The 24,095-nt window shown below is 37.3% G+C and overlaps 1 protein-coding gene across 4 annotated transcripts in view; it reads left to right on the top strand.

Annotated features, from left to right (window-relative positions):
* Positions 1 to 23,187, top strand: part of PTPN2 (protein tyrosine phosphatase non-receptor type 2) — a 113,899-nt gene extending 90,712 nt beyond the window's left edge. For 2 of the 4 annotated variants that reach the window (XM_010335595.3, XM_010335593.3), the window contains 2 exons: positions 6,981 to 7,162; positions 14,709 to 15,156. In XM_010335595.3, the coding sequence (XP_010333897.1) occupies positions 6,981 to 7,162; positions 14,709 to 14,916 (390 nt within the window). In that variant the 3' untranslated portion in view covers positions 14,917 to 15,156. Of the gene's footprint in view, positions 1 to 6,980; positions 7,163 to 14,708; positions 15,157 to 15,623; positions 15,717 to 22,824 lie in introns of those variants that run through there. The other 2 variants (XM_010335594.3, XM_003924869.3) reach the window with 2 other exon arrangements.
* The last annotated feature ends 908 nt before the right edge of the window (positions 23,188 to 24,095 follow it).

Below are 24,095 nucleotides of genomic sequence, written 5' to 3'. Positions count from 1 at the left end.
GACTGAACAGTGGCAAGGAGCAAGAAGGTTCCAGATCACATTCAAGCACCATCATGGTTAATACTCCAGTGTTACATACCTGTGGATTAGAAATGGATTACAATTCAAGCAAAATCTACCTTGGCTGAAATCTTTTAAAATTTGGGTTTTTGTGCAGTGCCACTTTATTTTTTATTTTGTTTTTAATTGACACCTAGTAACTGTACATACTTACGGGGTTCAGTGCAATATTTTGATATATTTATACATTATGTAATGATCAAATTAGAATATTTAGCACATCTATCAACATTTACCCACCTTATTATCTTTGTGGTGAAAACATTTAAAATCTTCTCTTCCAGCTATTTTGAAATATATATTTCATAACATATATTATATATATATGTTTCATAATACTTGAAATATATATAAGTATATATATGAATATTTCAAAATAGCTGGAAGAGAGGATTTTATATATATATATATATAATTTATATATATATATATATATATATATATTTTTTTTTTTTTTTGAGATAGGGTCTCATTTTGTTGTTCAGGCTGATATGCAGTGGCACGATCATGACTCACTCACTGCAGCCTCAACCTCCTGGGCTCATGTGATCCTCCTACCCTAGCCTCTTAAGTAGTTAGGACTGCAGGCACATGCCACCACATGTAGCTAGTTTTTAAATTGTTTATAGAGCTCTGGTCTTACCATGTTGCCCAGGCTTGTCTGAAACTCCTGGACTCAAGTAATCTGCATACCCCAGCCTCCCACACTGCTGGAATTGCAGGCATGACCCACCATGCCCTGTCTGAAATATTAAATATTAACCATAGTCATTCTCCTGTACAATAAGACACCAAGACTTAATCTCCTATTGAACTGTTGTTCAGTTTCTCCCTATTCCCCCTCTTCTCTACCATCCAAGGCCTCTGGTAGGTACTACTATTCTACTGTATGCTTCTGTGAGAATAACTTTTTTAGATTCCACATATAAGTGAGAACATACAGTATTTGTCTTTTTGTATGTGGCTTAATATCCTCCAGTTTCATCCGTTTTGCCACAAAAGACAGGATTTTTTTTAATGGCTAAATAGTACTACATTGTATATGTATTCCACATTTTCTTTCTCCCTTCATTGATTGATGGCCATTTAGGTTGATTCTATATCTTGACTATTGTGAATAGTGCTGCAATAGGCATGGGATTGCAGATATCTCTTTGAAATCCTCATTTCATTTCCTTTGGATAACTACCCAGTAGTGGGATTGCTGGATCATATGGTAGTTGTATTTTTAATCTTTTAAGAAACCTTTGTACTGTTTTCCAAAATGGCTGTACTACATTCCACCAACCATGTACAAGAGTTCCCCTTTCTCCATATTCATGCAAGCATTTATTTTTTGTCTTTTTGATAATAGTCATTTTAATTGGGGTGTGGTGATATCTCAGTGTGGTATTGATTTGCATTATTCTGCTGATTAGTGATATTGACCATTTTCTCTTATATCTGTTGGCTTTTTGTATGTCTTTTAAGAAATGGCTATTCAGGTCTTTTGCCTGTTTTTTAATTGGATTATTTGTGTTTTCTGCCATTGAATTTTGTTTGAATTTCTTACATATTCTGGATATTAACACTTTGTCAAATGGATAATTTGCAGATATTTTCTTCCATTCTATAGATTATCGCTTCAGTCTGTTGATTGCTTCCTTTGCTATACAGAAGCTTTTTAGTTTGATATAATCCCATTTGTCTGTTTTTGCTTTTGAGGTCTTATATAAAAGACCCTTCCCTTGCCCAGACCAATGTCCTAAAGTGTTTTCTCTGTCTTTTCTTCTAGTACTTATATTTATTTGGGGTCCTTATATTTAAGTCTTTAGTCCATTTTGAGTTGGTTTTTTAATATGGTGAGAGATAAGGGTCTAGTTTCATTCTTAGGCATCTAGATATCCAGTGTTCCCAACACCATTTATCAAAGAGACTGGTCTTCACCAGTGTATGTTCTTGGGGTCTTTCTCAAAAATAAATTGGCTGTAAATATGTGGATTTATTTCCTTGTTCTCTTTTCTGTTTTATTGGTCTTTATATCTTTTTTTATAACAGTAATGTGCTGTTTTGGTTACTGTAGCTTTGCAGTATTTTTTGAGGTCAGGTAGTGTGATGCCCCCAGCTTGGTTCTTTTTGCTCAAAACTGCTTTGGTTTTTGGGGTCTTTTATGATTCCATACAGATTTTGGGATTATTTCTTCTGTTTCTATGAAGAAGGTCATTGCTATTTTCATTGGATTGCATTGAATCTGTAGATCACTTTATGTAGTATGGACATTTTAACAGTATCAATTTTAATCCATGAACATAGGCTATCTTTTCATTTATATCCTCTTCAATTTTTTTCATTAATGTTTTATAATTTTCATTATAGAGATATTTCACCTCCTTGGTTAAATTTATTCCTAGGCAGTTTTTTAAAATGGAATTGCTTTCTTGATTTTTTTTCAGATAGTTTGCTAGTGTTGTGTAAAAATGCTACTGATTTTTATTTGTTTATTTTGTATCCTGCAACTTTACTGAATTTGTTTACTAGTTTAATAGTTTTTTGGTAGTTTCTATAGGATTTTTCTTTATATAAGATTATGTCTTCTGTAAACAAAAACAATTTGATTTCCTCCTTTCCAATTTGAATACCGTTTCTCTTTCTCTCGCCTTATTATTGAATAAAAGGCTGAATAAATTACTGAATATTAGGCTGAATAAAAGTATTGAAAGTGGTCATCCTTGTCTTGTTCCAGTTCTTAAGAGGAAAAGCTTTCAACTTTTTCTTGTTCAGTATGATGTTAACTATGGGTTCGTCATACGTGGCTTTGTGTTGAGGCACAATTTCTTCCATACCTAATTTGTTGAGAGTTTTTATCATGAAGGTAGATAGATTGGTTGGTTGGTTGGTTGGTTGATTGATTGAGAGAGACAGAGTCTTGCTGTCACCCAGGCTAGAGTTCAGTGGCACAATCTCAGCTCACTGTAACCTCCACCTCCTGGGTTCAAGTGATTCTCGTGCCTTAGCCACCCAAGTGGCTGGGATTGCAGGTGTGCGCCACCACACCCAGCTAATTTTTGTATTTTTAGTAGAGATGGGGTTTCACCATGTTGGCCGGACTGGTCTAGAACTAACCTCAAGTGATTCACCCACCTTGGCCTCCCAAAGTGCTGAGATTACAGGCGTGAGCCACCATGCCTGACCTGTATGTTGAATTTTATCAAATGTTTTTTCTGCATCTATTGAAATGATCATATGGTTCTTGTCCTTGATTCTGTTGATGGGATAGATCGTGTTTATTGATTTGCCTATGTTGAACCATCCTTTCATCCCTTGGATGAATCCCACTTGGTTATGGTAAATGATGTGTTTAATGTATTGTTGAATTCCATTTGCTATTATTTCATTGAGGATTTTTGCATCTGTTCATCAAGGATATTGGTCTGTGGTTTTCTTTTTTGTTGTGTCCTTGGCTGGTTTTAGTATCTGGGTAATGCTAGCCTTACAGAATGATTTTGGAAGATTTCTCTCTTCAATTTTTTGAATACTGTGAAAAGAATTAGTATTATTTAAATGTTTGGCTGCCTAGTGCTGGCCTGAGCTCCCAGGAGCTGTCTGGTGGCCCTGGTGATGGCCCCTGAGGCTACAGCCCCCATTGCCAGCCCAGCTTGGCTCTCTCCTCTGTCCTGTCACCCTATCCCCACTCCCCTGGTGGCCTGACTCCCACTCCTTGGTGGCCCCATCCCCCGGTTCCTCACGATATGGTTTTTACTTCTGTGGATTTAATAAAAACTTCACCAGTTAATAAATAAATAAATAAATAAATAAAATAAAATAAAATAAAATAAATGTTTGGTAGAATTCAGCCATGAAGCCATCAAGTCTTGGGCTTTTCTTCCGTGGGAGGCATTTTATTACTGATTCAATGTCATTCTTTATTGGTCAGTTTAGGTTTTCTGTTTCTTCATGGTTCAGTTTTGATAGTTTGTATATGTTCAGGAATTTAGCCATTTCCTCTAGGCTTTCCAATTTGTTGGCATACCGTTGTTTATAATAGTCTCTTATGATACTTTGTGTTTTTGTGGTATTAGTAGTAATGTCTCCTTTTATCTCTGATTTGAGTCTCTTTTTTTTTTCTTAGTCTACTATAGATTTGTTGATTTTGTTTAGTCACTTTATTTCTGTTCTTCTGGTCTGTTTTATTTTCTTTGTTCTGCTATTTTGGGGTTTCGTTTATTGTTTCCTAGTACCTTGAGATACATCAGGTTATTTGAGATCTTTCTACTTTTTTTCTTTTTGAGACAGAGTTTCACTCTGACCTCTAGGCTAGATTGCAATGGCACAGTCTTGGCTCACTGTAACCTCTGCCCCCTGGGTTCAAGTGATTCTTATGTCTCAGCCTCCCGAATAGCTGGGATTACAGAAGTGCACCATCACACCCGGCTAATTTTGGTGTTTTTAGTAGAGACCACCTTTGGCCATGTTAGCCAGGGTGGTCTTGAACTCTTGGCCTCAAGTGATCTGCCTGCCTCAGCCTCCCAAAGTGCTGGGATTATAGGCATGAGCCACTGCACCTGGCAGTCTTTCTACTTTTTTGATGTTTATTGCTGTAAACTTTACTCTTAGAACTTCTTTTGCCATATCCATAGATTTGGGTATGTCGTGTTTCCATTTTCATTTTTCTGAAGAAATTTTTTAATTTTTTAATTTCCCTGTTGTTCAGGAGCATGTGTAGTTTTCAAAGTTCCTGCTGTTACTGAATTCTAGTTTTATTCCGTTGTGGTCAGAAAAGATACTTGATATTATTTTGATTTTTTTTTTTTTGAGACAGAGTTTTGCTCTTGTTGCCCAGACTGGAGCACAATGGTGCAATCTCAGCTCACTGCAACCTCCGCCTCCCGAGTTCAAGTGATTCTCTGCCTCAGCCTCCCAAGTATCTGGGATTACAGGTGCCTGCCACCATGCCTGGCTAATTTTTATATTTTTAGTAGAGATGGAGTTTCACCTGGGCAAGCTGGTCTCAAACTCCTGTCCTCGGGTGATCCTCCTGCCTCAGCCTCCCAAAGTGCTTGGATTACAGGTGGGAGTCCCCTGCCTGGCATGATTTTGATTTTTTTCTTTTTTAAATTTGTTGAGACTTGTTTTGTGACCTAACATATGGTCCATCATGGAGAGTGTTCCATATGCTGATGAGAGGAATGTGTGTTCTGTGGCTGTTGGAAGGAATGTTCTGTAAATGTGTGTAAGGTACTTTCGGCCTAGAGTGCAGTTTAAATCCAATGTTTCCTTAACTGATTTTCTGTCTGACTGATCTGTCCATTGCTGAAAGTGGGATGTACCATTCTCCTACTATTGTTGTATTGCATTCTGTGTCTCCCTTTAGGCCTAATAGTATTTGCTTTATATATTTGTGTGCAGTATAGTATTGGGTGCATAGACATTTAAAATCATTACATCTCTTGCTCAGTTGACCCCTTTGACCTTTGTTTCTTTTTTATGTTTTTTTACGTAAAGTCTATTTTATCAAAATGCAGCCAATCCTCTTCCTTTTTTGGTTTTAATTTGCATGGATTATTATTTCTCATCCCTTCACTTTCAGTCTTAGTATGTCCTTTCAGGTGAAGTGAGTCTCTTGTAGGCAACACAGAGTTGGATTTTGTTTATTGTTTTTTCATCCGTTTAGCCACTATATCTTTTCATTGAAGAATTTAATCTATTTACATTTAAGGGTATTATTGATACATAAGGACTTACTCCTGCCATTTAGTTAATTGTTTTCTGTTTGCTTTGCATATTCTTTATTCTTTTCTTTCTCTTATTGTTTACCTTTGTGGTTTGGTGATTTTTCTAGTGATAAGGTTTGATTTATTTCTCTTTCTCATTTGTGTATCTGCTGTAGTTACTTTTTTGTGGTTACTGTGAGTTTACATTAAACATCTTATAGTTATGATAGTGTTTTAAGCTGATAATAACCTTGATCTCATAAAATATTTTTGACTTTTACCCTTCCCCCACAACTTATGATTTTGTTAATTTATATCTTTTTATATTGTGTGGTCCTTAACAACTTTTAGTTATAATTACCATTAACCATTTTTTACTTTTAACCTTAATAATGGAGATTTGCAAGAATATATTCCACAGTTATAGCAATAGAGTTTTCTGAATTTGGTCAGTAATTTACCTCTATCAGTGAGATTATATTTTCATATGTTTTCATGATAGTAATTATACTTTTGCTTTCAGTCGAAGCAACCCCCATAAGAATTTCTTGTAAGGCTATTCTAGTGGTAATAAATTATTGCAGCTTTTGCTTGTCTGGGAAAGACTTTGTTTTCCTTTCATTTCTGAAAGATAGCTTTGCTAGTAGTTTTTATCTTTCAGCACTTTGAATATATTATCCCATTCTCTACAGGCCATTTCTTTCTTGGCATGTACAGGTTTTCTGAGAAATCTGTTGATAGAAATCTGCTGGGTTCCCTTACATGTGACTTGATCCTCTTCTCTTGCTGCTTTTAGAATTCTCTGTGTCTGACTTTGAATGGCTTTATTATATTGTACCTTGGAGAGAGGACCTCTTTGCATTGAGTGTGTTTAGTGTCCTGTTAATTTCATGGATCTGGATACCCATATTAAAATCATATCACTATGACTGATATTTGGCTGTGGTCCTAGATTGTCTCAAATAGGTAACAGTTCATGAGATTTTATTAAGATTATTATATGCAACTGTATGCTGATGTACATAACATTAAATGCTTTATTATAAAATTTTAAATTAAAATAAGCATAGTTATGAGCTACAGTATAGCAATATGCTTTTTTCTTTTTCACTCATCTTTTAGTATCATTGGGTTTTCTTAACCTGAATATAGGATTTTAATTCGTACGTTATTTTTATATAAGGAAAATAAATTTTTACTGTTTGTTTTTCATTTCTCTTCCCTACCTAGAAACAGTGGAAAGAACTTTCTAAGGAAGACTTATCTCCTGCTTTTGATCATTCACCAAACAAAATAACGACTGAAAAATACAATGGAAACAGAATAGGTCGAGAAGAAGAAAAACTGACAGGTGACCGATGTACAGGACTTTCCTCTAAAATGCAAGATACAATGGAGGAGAACAGTGAGAGGTAAGCTTTCTATAAATACATGCTGAAAGATGAGGCTTTTTTATTTTAAAAATAAATTTTATGGGGCCAGGTGCCATAGGATTTCGGGTATGTAATTTTTATGTTAGGAGAATACAATCACACCTGTAATCCCAACACTTTGGGAGGCTGTGATGGGAAGATCACTTGAGTCTAGGAGTTTGAGACCAGCCTTGGCAACATAGTAAGACCTTATCTCTACAAAAAAAATAAACAAAACTAGGCAAGTGTGGTGATGCGAGTCTGTGGTCCCAGCCACTCCAGAGAGTGAAGTGGAAGGAATGCTTGAGCTGTGGGGAGCTGAGACAGCACCACTGCACTCCCACCTAGGTGACAAAGCAAGACAGTGTCTCAAAAATAATAATAATTTAATAAATAGATTATGTGGATATGAAATAATATAGGCCCTTAATTTGTTGAATTAATGTAACCTTTTTTTTTTCTCTGTCACCCATGCTGGAAGTTCAGTGGCACAATCTCAGCTCACTGCTCCACCTCCTGGGTTCAAGTTATTCTCCTGCCTCAGCCTCCCGAGTAGCTGGGAATACAGGTGTGTGCCACCACACTTGGCTAATTTTTGTATTTCTAGTAGAGATAGGATTTCGCCATGTTGGCCAAGCTGGTCTTGAACTCCTGACCTCAGGTGATGCACCCACCTTGGCCTCCCAAAGTGCTGGGATTACAGGCGTGAGCCACCATGTCTGGCCAAATTAATATAACCTTTGTTTCTTAACCTGAGAGTATTTAGGTAGTATATGATGAATGATGACACAGGTGTTCTCAAGGAGCTTTCAGTTGTATAAAAAGCCAATACTTACAAACGAAACTAGTTCGAAAATCCTTTAAAATAATAATGATTAAGTACAAAAGTTAATATAAGTAGGTGCTAAAATATATGTATGGTATAGAAAATAAGTAGTATGAATGCCTGCCATTTGTACAGTTACAGAGTTTTTGTAATACAGTTATAATGTAACTGATAATACGCCTTTAATAAAACATTTAAATATGTAAGCTTAATTTCCATTACTGGAGGAAGAAAAAGGCGTTTTTTAAAAATCCATATGAATGTGCCATCTATTCAGAATTTTAAGTTACAACTACATTTTTAGGACTGTCTCTCACACATTACGAAGCTGGTAACCTGATACAAGTCACTTAGCAAAGTGAATGAGCCTTTTGTTTCCTCTCTCCTGCATCTCTGAGTAACTTTTCTTTTCTTTTTGCAAAACATACTTCTTATTGTGGGGAATTTTATCTTGTGGTTATATTTGTTAGATTGGAGTGAAAATAGTTATATACATTATAGCTTCACTGCTCTATTTTCCTAATATAAAAATTATTAAATACCTGAAATTTTATAAATGCTAACATATTCCAATATATATTACATGTGATATTATAGTGGAAGAGTTTATTATGACTTAGCAATGTTATTCCTAATTTTTGACCTCAGTGGTTTTATTTTTTATTTATTTATTTTGAGACGGATTTTCACTCTTGTTGCCCATGCTGGAGTGCAATGGCGCGATATCAGCTCACCGCAACCTCCGCCTCCTGGGTTCAAGCCATTCCTCTGTCTGAGCCTCCTGAGTTCCTGGGATTACAGGCATGCACCACCACACCCAGCTAATTTTTTGTATTTTTTAGTAAAGACAGGATTTCTCCATGTTAGTCAGGCTGGTCTCGAACTCCTGACCTAAGGTGATCTGCCTGCCTCCGCCTCCCAAAGTGCTGGGATTACAGGCATGAGCCACTGCCCCCAGCCCAGTAGTTTTAGACTACAGAAGAAAGCATAATTTTTTTTGGTTCCTTTTTTCATCTTAAATAGGATACCTTTAAATCAGGAAATAATAGTTTTAAATTACCTTAGCTTTTTCAGTATTTAGACTTTTAGATTCTTAGTAGTATTGTCTTTTCCCCCCTTTTATCTAGTACTATCTGCAGAATTAAATGAAAAAATGGCTTGATGACTTAAATGGTATTCTTAGTATTTCACAAGTGTTGAGTTTTAATCCACCAAGATTCAGACCAACCATATTAACAGTCTCAATGACTTAAATTACTCATCCAAGCTTGGCAATACAGAGGAGACTAGTAAAGCCACTCAGGAGTTATAGAATGATTGCAAAAGGCTATTTTATGGGATCTGTGTGTGTGTTTGTGCCTGTACATGTTTTCGCATGTGGTGGTGGTGGTGGTGGTGGTGGTGGTGGTTTCTTCTTTCTCTTTTTTCATTTTCTGTCTGATGAGACCAGTGCATATTTGAAAGCAGAGGAGTCCCAACAGGAAAGTCAGGATTCTAAGCTGAGAAGACTGATTGCAAGAACAAGGTTACAAAAATAGAGAAGAGGAGGCCGGGCACAATGGCTCACACCTGTAACCTTAGCACTTGGAGACGCCAAGGCAGGTGGATCACTTGAGGTCAGGAGTTAGAGATGAGCCTGACCAGCATGGCAAAGCCCTGTCTCTGCTGAAAGTACCAAAATTAGCTGGGCATGGTGGCACATGCCTGTTTTCCCAACTACTTGGGAGGCTGAGGTGGGAGAATCACTTGAACCCACGGGATTGGAGTGAGCCGAGATCACACCAGTACGCTCCAGTCTGGGCAAAAGAGCAAGACTCTGTTTCAGAAAAAAAAAAAAAATGTAAAAGAGGAGCATAGGATCAGGGGTGTGAAATAAAGGTTGCTCTGAACAGTTTTATCGATCAGTCCCAGTAATTTTTAGTACCTATAGGTAACATTGCATTAAAGAGCCTAATAAAATAGTCTATCGAAAGAATTTCAACTTTCAAAAGAAATAGAACACAGTACTTTCTTGTATTCATTTTCATTGTTGAGTATACTCCAAAGCAGTGTTTTTCAAATCGAAGGTTGAATCCCATAGGCGCGAAGTTGATTGGATTATAAACATTTTTTAAAGAAGAATATAGAGTGGAGTAAAAGAGAAATTATCAGCATTTCACAAATAGTAACTATGAATTTAACAGATGCTGGCAAGGTTGTAGAGAAAAAGAAATGCTTATACACTGTTGGTGGGAGTGTAAATTAGTTGAACTGTTGTGGAAGACATTGTGGGGATTCCTCAAAGAACTAAAAATAAATACCATTCAACCCAGCAATCTCATTACTGGGTATATACCGAAAGGAATATAAATTATTGTACTGTAAAGACACATGCACGCGTATGTTCACTACAGCACTGTTCACCATAGCAAACACGTGGAATCAACTTAAATGTCCACCAGTGATAGACCTCATAAAGAAAATGTGGTACATATACACTTTGGAATACTGTGAAGCCATAATAAAGAATGAGATCATGCCCTTTGTAGGGACTTAGATGGAGCTGGAGGCCATTAATCCTTAGCAAACTAATGCAGGAACAGAAAACCAAATACCACGTTTTCACTTATAAGTGAGAGCTAAATGATGAGAACACATGGACACAGAGAGGGGAACAACACGTGCTAGGGCCTATCAGAGGATGGAGGGTGGCAGGAAGGGGACAGTCAGGAAGAATAACTAATGGCTTCTAGGCTTAGTGATGAAATAATCTGTGCAACAAACCCCCATGACACAAGTTTCAAACTTATGTAACAAGCCTGCACATGTACGTACCCCTAAACTTAAAAGTAAAAAAAGAATTTTCAGCCTGTTTTATATATGTATGTGTGATGTATAAATTCCATATATTTACATATACATTGTATACATATGTCAGTGTGTGTGTGAGGTTACTCTGCTGTGATGCTATTTCTTACTGTAGGTTACAGTCTGAGTTCAAAAAGCCAGTATTCTCAGTTATATATAGTACAACCCAGAAACTCAGATCACTGAGAGTGAGAAACAACTTGAACACATGAGAAGTCTGGGGCAGGCACAGTGGCTCATGCCTGTAATCCCAACACTCAGGCTGAGGCGGATGAATCACTTGAGCCTGGCAGTTCAAGACCAGCCTGAGCAACATGGCAAACCCCATCTCTACAAAAAATACAAAAATTAGCCAAATGTATTGACCCATGCCTATACTCTCTCAGCTATTAGGGAGACTGAGGTGAGAGGATTGCTTGAGCCCAAGAGATTGAGGCTGCAGGGAGCCATGAGCACACCACATGATCTTTCATGGCCAAGGGTCCACAGGAGGCATTCACATTGGTTAATGGCCTAAATTGCATAAATAGGTGGGAAAACCTGGGCAGGTCCCACTTGGTAAGTCATTACACAGGCATAATTTCCTTAGGCCCAGCTAGGGAAGACAGGATTTTATTTTATCACAAATTGAAAGTAGTCTGTCCTTCTCCGGAATTGTGTTTTTAAATTAGATAAAGGCATGTCTTGGTATTTGTCTTTAGTCCATTCCTGAATTATATAGTACACTTTTGGAAAACAAGAATCTCTGTTCCATTCTTTTAAATGAGAAAAATAGTGTGTTCTCAGTCCAACCAGAAACCATAACCAGTTCCCCCAAATATAGTACAAAACCTTTTAAACTGTATAGCATTTAAAACACTAATTAAATCATATAAGACTTAATGGACTCATTATTGGGCTTATATGGTAAATGACAAAATGCTAGATACAAATTATAATTACCTTCTATACCACAGTGAAAATTTTTTAAAAAATGAAATAATATGTTAAAGAGTGTATTTAAATTGGAACCTTGTTAATGATACCTCCAGGCTCCTGTCAAAAGCTAATAAAAGGACCATGGAAGGCTAACTCCCCTCTCTATTTTTATACCTATTTTGCCTACACTTGAACACAAATGTTTTCACTAGCAGGTGCATGCATATTTGTGATACTGAATTTTCAATTCAGAGAGTGAATTCTGGGTAAGAATTTTTGCAAGTCATCATAGCAAATATTTTCAGATGGAGTTTTAGACAGCCAGGGATACCTCTTTACATATAATAACAAAAAGTGAAAAAGACATGAGAAAGCACAGTAAGATGTGCAAAGATAGCAAAACACAGTCCATCCTTAAGTTGTTGCAGAATATATTATAAAGATAAAACAGGTACCCAAGTTAGCACATTATTAGTAAATTATACATTACTGACTGCAAATTAAATGCCATACGAATAGAAGGGCTAGAGTGGGTGGAGCAAGGAGAATTGAAGAGTAGAATTGAAATGAGAGGACAGGAGAGAAGGGAAGGTTTCTATTTTAGTGGGGAACAAATTTGGAAAACAGCAAAAAATGGCAAGAACAAAGTTCTGCATAGTAGGAGAATATTGGCAAGTGCTTCCATGGACATGTGTTCTCAGTTCTCTTGAGTACATATCTAGGAGTGGAATTGCTGGGTCATATGGTAGCTCTATGTTTAACTTTTTGAGGAGCTGTCAAACTTTTCTACAGCAGCTGAACTATTTTACATTTCCACTGACAATCTCCTGGGTAGAGAAGGTTCCAGTATACCAAAAAGTATAACATTGATTAAATAAAATATTCTGATACATAGTTCAATTCAGATTTCTACTGATGTCTAAAAGGTTCACCATACAGCTTTTTAAATAGTTTATGGAGATAAATTTACATATCATATTTACTCTCATTCCAAGTATACAGTTCAATGGATTTTAATTATTTATCAAACTGTGTAGCTGGCAACACAATCTAATTTTAGAACATTTTTTTGATTCCAACTTCTGTGGCTATTTAAAAAAATATATTTCAAAGAGGCCGGGCACATTGGCTCACGCCTGTAATTCTAACACTTTGGGAGGCCGAGGCAGGTGGATCACGAAGTCAAGAGATGGAGACCATCCTGGCCAACATGGTAAAACCCTGTCTCTACTAAAAATACAAAAATTAGCTGGGCATGGTGGCTAGTGCCTGTAGTCCCAGCTACTCAGGAGGCTGAGGCAGGAGGACTGCTTGAACCTGGGAAGTGGTGGTTGCAGTGAGCCGAGATCGCACTACTGCACTCGAGCCTGGCGCCTGGTGACAGAGCAAGACTCTGTCTCCAAAAAAAAAAAAAAAAAAAAAAAAAGTCAAGATTAATCAAGGATCGATATTGTATTTGGTTGATGTGATTCTTTGGTCTCTTTTAATCTGGAACTGTTCCCTACCTTTTTCTTCCTTGCTTGACATTTGTGTTTTTGAAGTTTCTATTACCAGTTATCTTTTAGAATGCCCCATACAATGCATTTAATTATTGTTTATCATAAATTCAGATTAAACATTTTGACCAGGAAAAAGGTAGTCTCAATGTAGGAGACATTGAAGAGGCATTTGAGATTTTTTTTTTTTTTTTTTTGAGACAGAGTTTCGCTCTTGTTACCCAGGCTGGAGTGCAATGGCACGATCTCGGCTCACCGCAACCTCCGCCTTCTGGGCTCAGGCAATTCTCCTGCCTCAGCCTCCTGAGTAGCTGGGATTACAGGCACGCACCACCATGCCCAGCTAATTTTTTGTATTTTTAGTAGAGACGGGGTTTCACCACGTTGACCAGGATGGTCTCGATCGTGATCCACCTGCCTCGGCCTCCCAAAGTGCTGGGATTACAGGCTTGAGCCACTGCGCCCGGCCCTTTTTTTGTATTTTTAGTAGAGATGGGGTTTCACCATGTTGACCAGGATGGTCTCGATCTCTTGACCTGGGATTACAGGCTTGAGCCACCGCGCCCGGCCGCATTTGAGATTTTTAAGCACCATTGTGCACTAGGCCCTGTAACCAAAAAGAAAAAATTCTTTAAATCAAGCTACATGTCCAGGAGTATGCTCTAGAAAAAGTACCATGTCAGTAATGTTTAATTTGAGGGCAGGGTTAAAGCTGGTTAAACTTTTGCTGTAATACAGAAAAGTAAAAAGAGGGGATGGAAGAAATAGTAACCTATATGTTACCATTGGCTGGTTTTTTGTGGGGTTTTTTGTTGGTTGGTTGGTTGGTTGGTTGGTTGGTTGGTTTGTCGGTTTGTCGAGAGGCAAGATCTTGCTATATCTCACAAGCTGGACTTGATCCTCCCGAGTAGCTGAGTGGCATTATTATTTATGCAGAACCAAGACCAAGTATTTTGGGTGTTGGAGAGTTTCCATTGAAACATAATTTCTGAGACCAGGTGCTGTGGCTTATGCCTGTAATCCCAGCACTTTGGGAGGCTGAGGCAGGCAGATCACTTGAGATCAGGAGTTCGAGACCAGCCTGGTCAACATGGTAAAACTTTGTTTTACTAAAAATACAAAAAATTAGCCAGGCATGATGGTGCATGTCTGTAATCTCAGCTACTTGGGAGGCTGAGGCAGGAGAATCACCTGAACACGGAAGGCAGAGGAGGTTGCAGTGAGCCAAGATTGCACCACTGCACTCCAGCCTGGGCAACAGAGCAAGACTCCGTCTCAAAAAAAAAAAAAAAAAAAAAAAAAAGAATATTGAGACTTTAACTTTCATTATTCCAGTGTTCAAGTAGGGTAAAACCTATGTGGATGTGTATGGCTTTATTTGCACCTAGATCCTCTGTGTTAGAGTACTCAAGTCCTGCTCTGTGTGCACTTCCTTTTACTTGTTTCTATTTCTTCATAGTGCTCTACGGAAGCGTATTCGAGAGGACAGAAAGGCCACCACAGCTCAGAAGGTGCAGCAGATGAAACAGAGGCTAAATGAGAATGAACGAAAAAGAAAAAGGTGGTTATATTGGCAACCTATTCTCACTAAGATGGGGTTTGTGTCAGTCATTTTGGTTGGCGCTTTTGTTGGCTGGACACTGTTTTTTCAGCAAAATGCCCTATAAATAAACAATTAATTTTGCCCAGCAAGCTTCTGCACTAGTAGCTGTCAGTGCTACATTAATCATAGAGGTTTGTTTGCAAATGCCTCATATCCCAAAAATGGTGCAGTAGAATAGACATCAGCCAGATAAGTGATATTTACAGTCACAAGCCCAACATCTCAGGACTCTTCACTGCAGGTTCCTCTGAAACCTAAATTGTAAATGGCTGTCTAAAATAAAGACATTCATGTTTGTTAAGAACTGGTAAATTTTGCAGCTGTATTCATACATGTCAAATACAGTATTTCACCTGACCAACATTGAGAAATCCTTTATCACAGGATTTGTTTTTGGAGGCTATCTGGATTTTAACCTGCACTTGATATAAGCAATAAATATTATGGTTTTATCTACGTTATTAATGGAAAGAAAATGACATTTAATGTGTGTAATGTATAATGTACTGTTGACATGGGCATCAACACTTTATATTCTTAACCATTTCAGGGTAAATATATTTTATAAGTATCTATTTAATCTTACTTTTGTAGTTAACTGTACTTTTTAAAAGCTCAATTTGAAAAATCTGTTACATAAAAAAATAAATTGTATGTTGATTCAATTGTACTGGATACATTTTCCATTTTTCTAAAGAGAAGTTTGATATGGGCAGGTAGAAATCGGAATAAGCAATTTCTACTATATATTGCATTTCTTTTGTTTTACAGTTTTCCCCATTTTAAAAAGAAAAGCAAACAAAGAAACAAAAGTTTTTCCTAAAAATATCTTTGAAGGAAAATTCTCCTTACTGGGATAGTCAGGTAACAGTTGGTCAAGACATTGTAAAGAAATTGGTTTCTGTAAATCCCGTAATTAATATGTTCATTTTTCATGAAATTTTTAATGTAATTATCCTAATTTATAGTTGGGGTAAATCATGATTTAGGAAGTAAAAGTAAGAAGCAGTATTTTATGATTCATGATTTGAGTTTACTAGACTGAAGTTTTGAAGTAAACATTTTTTAGGTTCTTTCTACTTCAATAAATAGTATAATGATATGCAAACCTTTCATTGTCATTTCAGCTTCCTAATGAGTATTTTTAAAAGCATACTGTTTGATGAATTTAACTGCTCATTTGAGTGCTAGTTTTCTTCAGATTTCAACATTCCATTCAGTGTTTAATTTGTCTTAAACTTGAAATTGTTGTTATAAATTTAATTGCTAGGAGGCATGGATAGCATATGATACTATGGATAGCATACATTATTTCAGTGGTTTTCAAACTATGCTAATTAGATGTCCGGGAGGGTCATCAAGAGGTTACTTTCAACCACAGCATCTCTGCCTGTCTCTTTTTATATGCCACATAAGATTTCTGCATAAGGCTTAAGTATTTTAAAGGGGGCAGTTATCATTTTAAAACAGTTTGAAAACCACTGATATAGATATTTTGAATTGATTTGCATAGTCTCCTTGAATGTGTTACATTATGCTGAAAGCATGAAAGCAGGATGTAGGCAGTACTACATATTAAATAAGATTTCTATAACATGTGCCTGTGTCCTGATTCAGTATTACTGTGTCCTGTAACCTTGAAATGGAGAGGAGGTAAGAGGGACATTTTCTTATGTCTGTCTGCATTAAACCTGTGTTGAGGCATCCAAGACCCTTACATTTTAGGTGGTTACTGGTTTAAAATCTCTTTCCAGTTTGCATTGGTTTGTCTTTGCTAAATACAGTATGTTACTCTGCAAGTCAAATACAGCTAGGCCTTAGGACATTTCCAGTTGAAGCTAGCCTTGCTTTCGGTTCACAGGTTAGGACTTGAGGAAGCCAGTGCCAGGGAGGACATGCCTCGCCCCTCTGCTAGCTGAATGCGCTTCGTCGGCTTACGCTTTGCTTTCTGTCCTTCTGGGTGGTGGCTGTTGCACATATTTTTAAAACCACATTCAGTGCAGTGAACACTTGTAAGGTTAGTCATCTTTCCTTCTCCAAGCAGATCCTTGAGAAGGGCATTGACAGTGGATGCTTTAAATAGTGTTCAGTTTTTACCAGTGATAATCTATTTCGCTAGATGCCATGAAAACACATGACATCGTGTTGTGCCCATGATCACCATCCTGACTTTTTATTAAATGAGGTGTGCTGGTCAGGAGACAAACAGACATGGCTGACTTCCCTGGTAATGGCCAGAGAAAGAAAGTTAGTAATTCTAGATGGGTTCTACATCTTAAAAAAGTAAAAAAGAAAAAAAAAACTTGTTGTATCCTTAGGTCCTCATAATATTAAATATTTTCTGATTTTAACAGATTTTAAGGGTCAGATACGTAGTTTGACTTGAATGAGATAGTGTTGCTTTTTGAATAGGTTAAGAAAGAAACATTTTTTTAAAACGGGCTTCTTTATTTTCAGGAAAGTTTATAATTCATACCTAGTTCATTTCCACTCACATCTATTTCTGCTAATAGATGGACAGCAACCTTTGATTTAATGCCATGTTCTCTGGCTACACCAACAATTTTATATTCCTTTCCAGAGTTAGCCAAGTATTTGTTTTGTGTTAGCTTGTGACTGATTTTTATCCATGCTTGCACATATATAGAATGTAAAAATATAATTCTGCATGTTTAATTTATCCATATAACAATGAAAATAATACCCATTTTCTGCTTTCTTAAAGGTTAAAAAAAGTAACATGTAATAAGTACATGGAGGACTTTAGAGCAATATAAAAACCATTTTTTATGTTAGAGGAGACTTTATACATTTGTCAGGTTTTCTGCCTTTTGGTCCTTTATCTTCTTAGTCCATTTCATCGTTGTTTTAATATTTCTACCAAGGAATGAACAAGAAAAGAGAAAGGAATTTTTAAAAAATGTTTTAATTATTTTCTTTTAATAGTATGTTTCAGCAGAAGGGGTTCTGATTCTTAATATACACTTGCGCCTGTCGTCTTTGTCTCAAACTCAAGATTGGTGGTATGAATCAAAATGTATATTGGTTTAAAAGGCAGTTTAGGATTGCTTGAGCTCAGAAGATTGAGATCATCTGGGTCTCTACTTAAAAAAAATTAGCTGGGTGTGTTGGCATATGCCTGTAGTCCCAGCTACTTGGGAGGCTGAGGCAGGAGGATCACATAAACACAGAAGTTTGAGGCTGCAGTGACCTATGATGGAGCCATTGCACTCTAGCCTGGGCAATAGAGGAGACTTGTCTCTCTATATATATTTGTTTTTCTCTCTCTCTCTCTGTGTGTGTGTAGAGCGTATACACACACACACAAAGATATATAAAATAGATATAAAAGATATATTAAAGATATATATCTGAAGAATTTTTTTTTTTTTTTTTTTTTTTGAGACGGAGTTTCGCTCTTGTTACCCAGGCTGGAGTGCAATGGCGCGATCTCGGCTCACCGCAACCTCCGCCTCCTGGGTTCAGGCAATTCTCCTGCCTCAGCCTCCTGAGGAGCTGGGATTACAGGCACGTGCCACCATGCCCAGCTAATTTTTTGTATTTTTAGTAGAGACGGGGTTTCACATGTTGACCAGGATGGTCTCGATCTCTTGACCTTGTGATCCACCCGCCTCGGCCTCCCAAAGTGCTGGGATTACAGGCTTGAGCCACCGCGCCTGGCCAAGAATTTTTTTTTAATATAGTCCATTATGAGCCAAATGTCATTAGGCATGTGACCAATTTCTTTCCATGTTCAGGCAAGAGTTCCAGTTGTATAAACATTCATTTATGTGTTTTTTCTAGTGGGTGCACACATGGGTTCTCAGTGATGTGTAGCCAGGGCGTAGATTCCTCTCAGACTATTGCGCCCTGTAGCCCTGCAGTGGGGGAGGTGTCTGGAGCCTGGCTGTGCTTGACGCACAGTGCATAGCAGAACAAATGCATAGCAGAAATGCCTGTTCTGCATTCACTTTTATACATCAACAACTAATAAAGTCTCGTTTACTTTTAAGAAGCCCTTATTTGGCTTTGGCATATTTAGATGGTAGGGACCTAGAATCTTATAAAGAAATTTTGAAAAACAGAAACATAGTATTTGTCCATGATTTAAAATACCAGGCATGGTTGTCACCTGTGTGGTTTACTTTGGAGTTGACCTGGTTCATTCATCTTTCTCCCCAGTTTGTTTGGTTTCAATTCCATTTTCCCATCTATCTTCAAAGCAGTGCCTATGGGACAACATCAAGAGCACCTAGAAACGCAGACACACTAGAAATTACAGCTGTCTTTGTTCTAGTGAATATGTATAAGGGTAACATGCCTTGGTGGAAAGCAGCTCAGGTTGTGTGGACTCCTCAATCCCTCCTCTACCAAGAGCTCACCAGTTCCAACACTGTACACTCAGCTGCTGTGTTCTGTGTGCCTGGTCCTAATATGGCCATATGTTGTTCATCCAGATTTGAGAATTTAAGCTTTTTTCACTCCTCTTTGGGTAGTGGTATTCAAGTAAGAACTTCTAGGAAAATAGTATGAGTTTGGTTATCTTTTCTTCCTCTGCAGGAGGAATTTTCTGAATATTTAGCACATTCAGATCGCTCCAAGAACAGCATTGAGCAGTGCTGCACACATGCTTTCTCCCAGCACTATTCTGAGAAATGGCTGTCTCCCCTGGCACCTGGGTTCTGGAAAGACTCATTATCCTTCAGGGAGGGGAGCCTTTTTCCTCACTGCCCTTGCTGAGCCTTTTCTCCTGCTGTGTGTTGTTTAGCCCAGCCCAGAGCCATCGCCAACTGTAAGAAGTGATGGATAGAAGTGTTTACTTGGTTGGTGAGGCCTTGTCTTTAATGGGTAACAATCTGACAAGGAAAACACTTCAGACTGACCAGGCCTGGCTTGGTAACTCACTCCTGTAATCCCAGTACTTTGGGAGCCTGAAGCTGGAGAATCATTTGAGCCCAGGAGTTCTAGACCAGCCTGGGCAACACGGTGAAATCCTGTCTCTATGTAACAAGAAAAAGAAAAGAAAAAAAATGTCCTGACCGTCTCTGGGCAATCCATCAGGATAATTAAAAGTTCAAACATTTGTTTTTGGTTTTGAGATAGAATTTTGCTCTTATTACCCAGGCTGGAGTGCAATGGCACGATCTCCCCTCACTGCAACCTCCACCTCCTGGGCTCAAGTGATTCTCCCACTTCAGCCTCCCAAGTAGCTGGGATTACAGGCGCATACCACCACGCCCAGCTCATTTTTATATTTTTAGTAGAGTCAGGGTTTCACCATATTGGCCAGGATGGTGTTGATCACTTGACCTTGTGATCCGCCCTCCTTGGCCTCCCAAAGTGCTGGGATTACAGGCGTGAGCCACCACTCCCAGCCCAAACTTTTGGACTCTATATTTTATTTTTTTAATTTATAATGGAAGGTGGGAATTGTGCAATTTGGTGAGGATGTTACAGAGACTACTTCAGGACTTCCTGGTTTTATGTTATACAGTATGTTCTGAGGAGCTATAAGAATTGCACAGGAATTTTTTTATTTGTATAGACCATTTTTTAAAGACACATCAAATTATTCTTTCTTGGGCTCTAATTTCGCATATTTTCCAGACAGAGGTTGCTGTTGATACATCAAATTTCTACTATTAAAAACTTTAGTTATTTTGAGTTTGGCAAATTCAGGAGAGGGAACCTACATAAGTCATCTGTAGGGCATCTTTGCTCACCTTAGAGAAGTTTCTGATTAGCCTCAATTGAGTTCAGTAGGGTATTAGTGTGGATATTTGGTGGCAAGACCTAATTCTTGGTGCAGTTTGGCTTTCCATGGCTTCAGGCATAGAGCTGACTTGTGGTGGACCCTCTGTCCACACCCACATGGTCCTTATGCCTTTCCAATGTAAAGTGGTGTGTGAGGGCCGCCATCTCCACAGAAAGCACCACGTTTGTTTCATTTGACCTGTTTGAACCTATTTCTTTTGCCTTTGCACTTTTAAATAAAAATAGCAAAAATTGAATCAAATTTAGAATTTTCTAAAATGAAGCCTATTTGTCTTTTCAGTCTTGCAAATAAAGTCTTTAAAACAATTAACCCTCCCAATGATTTAACCTTAGTTTCTTACCCACTCCCTGAATGATATTTACAAAGAAATAATACGTGAATTTTTAAAAACACTGTCAGTTGTTATAAATGATAGTTCATTCTGGGTAAGTATATCTGTAACAGAATCCTGGGAAAGTGAACACCTACATTCTGCCAAATACATAATCTAGATTTAACTCATATAACACCTCTTCTAGGTAGACAGCATTCTCCCTATTTTCAGATAAGAAAACTGAGTCAAAGAATAAGTAACTTGCCCAAGTTTGCCCAGCGAGTACATCAGAGAGCTGAGATTCACTCTCCAATGTGTAGGCTTCCAGTAATTTTAAACCTCAGACTTTTTCTATTACATTACACCGACTCTGTTTTTAATGGAATATTTAAATGAGATATTTAAGTGGGAAAGTAATAGACAACCACTGTTACCTGTTAAAATTCAGGATAATTCTCTATTTTTTTTAATGGAGCACATTTTAAAAACTTGCACCAGTTTACACTACCACTGCAACAGAGAAATACTAAATATCAGAGTATTCTCTAAACCAGATCATTATTTCATTCCCTTTGATTAAGTTATTTTGTTTTTAAAAAACTTCTGAATGCATAGAAAACAAATATATATATACACACACACGTATATATATATATATCTATATATACACAGAATCGATATGTATATAAACACTCAGAATCTATATATATATTGTGTGTATATATACACACACAGAATATATATATACACACACAAAAAAGTACCTTTTCTTCAGCCACTTTTGTTCAGGGTTCTGAAGATTTGTGTAATAAGCAGCCATAGTATTTTTTGACTCACAGATAACGAATGAGAATGTTTTCTTGATGACTTGACAATTTTCCGTCAGTGCTGGATAGTCAGAGACAAAAGGACTGTTCAGAACACCAGGGTGCTTGGTACAGTTATGCCAAGTACCCTGTCTTTAGCACAAGTAGCCTAATTCTCAGTATTTGGGAGTTTTTGACTAGATACGGTTTATATTTCCTAGTTATTTATATATATTTAAAGATACAATATGACAAATGTTTAGATTTGGAGGTTTTGTGGTACTGAGGGGAGCTGGGGGAAGACTGGAAATGCCATTGACCTTCCAAAAAGTTCAGTTACTTGCAATGTTTGTGAAGTGACATAAAAAATTCAGCTGCCCTTACAATAGTCATTCCATCTGTTGTTTATTTAAACTCTCATTTAGTTTTACTTTTTGGCATTAAAATACAGTAATCTGTCAATTATTTTATGTCTTTGTATTCATAGTAGCTTAAATGTTGGGTTAGTTCATTTCAGTAGGTATGATTGTTAATATTATCCTTCAGGGCAAAAAGGATCTGCTGACAACTGTGATTTAAAAATATAGGCCAACTTTATGTTCAAACATCATGTTGATAATATTTTTAGCTGTATTATACAGTGGAGGTTCAAATTGGATTAGACTTTTACATTGAATTCCAAAGTATTGGTAAGTCTAGCACATACTATAAAGTCTTGCTAAATTCTTGTGGGTACTTTTTTTTTTTTAAACCTGTCTGTCTGTCAGTATCACATAGAGGTCACTTCTTGAGTAAAACAAGATGGCCTTAAAAATTCACAGTAATTCCTAAAGAAGAATATGAATCACAGTGCTTCCACATGAGGCCACCTCACACCACCACCATTTGGAAATCCAGCACTTCAGCCATTTTACCAAGATGACAGTGAAGCCCTTAGTGTGGTTGAATGTGTCATGTGGGAATGATTTTTGGTTACCTTTTCAGTTCATTGTTAGTCCCTTTATGTTGTGTATCTATGTTCGTCTGTGTGTTTGGTAAATATGAATTGAATAGATGACTTCTTATTTTATGTTTTAGGCCAAGATTGACAGACACCTAATATTCATGACTTGAGAATATTCTGCAGCTATAAATTTTCAACCATTGATGTGCAAAGCAAGACCTGAAGCCCACTCCGGAAACTAAAGTGAGGCTTGCTAACCCTGTAGATTGCCTCACAGTTGTTTGTTTACAAAGTAAACTTTACATCCAGGGGATGAAGAGCACCCACCAGCAGAAGACTTTGCAGAACCTTTAATTGGATGTGTTGTTTTTAATGCGTGTATGAAATGTAGAAAGATGTACAAGAAATAAATTAGGAGAGATTACTTTGTATTGTACTGCCATTCCTACTGTATTTTTATACTTTTTGGCAGCATTAAATATTTTTGTTAAATAGTCTTATGTTGGTTTGTGTGCATTATCCTAGGACAGCTCTGCTTTGAATAATGAATGTTTTGCTGTGGGTTTACTCTCAAATTTTTGTAACAAGCAAATGACATATTTAAATTGAAATGGATTCAAAACATTGGCCACTCACTTTTAAAGATTTTTTTTTAGCTGGGCATGGCGGTTCACACCTGTAATCCCAGCACTTTGGGAGGCTGAGGCAGACGGATTACCTGAGGTCAGGAGTTTAAAACCAGCCTGGCCAACATGGCGAAACTCCATCTCTACTAAAAATACAAAAGAAATTAGCCAGGCCTAGTGGCAGGTGCCTGTAATCCCAGCTACTTGGGAGGCTGAGGCAGGAGAATCACTTGAACCTGGGAGGCAGAGGGTTGCAGTGATCCAAGATCGCCACCACTGCATTGCAGCCTGAGTGACAAGTGAAATTCTGTCTCAAAAAAATTATATATTAATAAATACATATTTTTAGTTGCCCTGCAGTAGTCTTTCTATCCTTAATAGTACAGGTTACATGAAAGCAATAATAGAGTTATATTCCTTTGTTACTTGGGAAAATATTAATCTGGATAATGGTATTGCCTTAAGGTCGATACTAATTTCAAGCAAGTACAGCAGTTCAATGCAGTTTTTAAAATCATAGTGCCATTCCTGTGTTGGATGTTGCGCTTTCCCCAAACAATTCCCATTATAAGAAAGATTCCTTCCTGATCAAGATCCTCAGCTTGTTTGCCGTCTCATGTCCCAGGGCTGTGTGTCTGATCAGTTATTAGATTCTTGGTGATATTTTTGTTGTCTGGGACACTCGACCCTCTGCTTGAGCACCTTAAGAGTATAACAACATTATTATTTTGTTTTGCCAGCTTTAAAATTCATATGTCATTCACAAATACATCTATTTC

Source organism: Saimiri boliviensis, chromosome 13 (assembly GCF_048565385.1).
Source record: "Saimiri boliviensis isolate mSaiBol1 chromosome 13, mSaiBol1.pri, whole genome shotgun sequence".
Classification (NCBI taxonomy): domain Eukaryota; kingdom Metazoa; phylum Chordata; class Mammalia; order Primates; family Cebidae; genus Saimiri; species Saimiri boliviensis.
The sequence above is the reverse complement of the archived record's forward strand: the minus strand, read 5'-3'. Positions and strand labels throughout refer to the sequence as shown.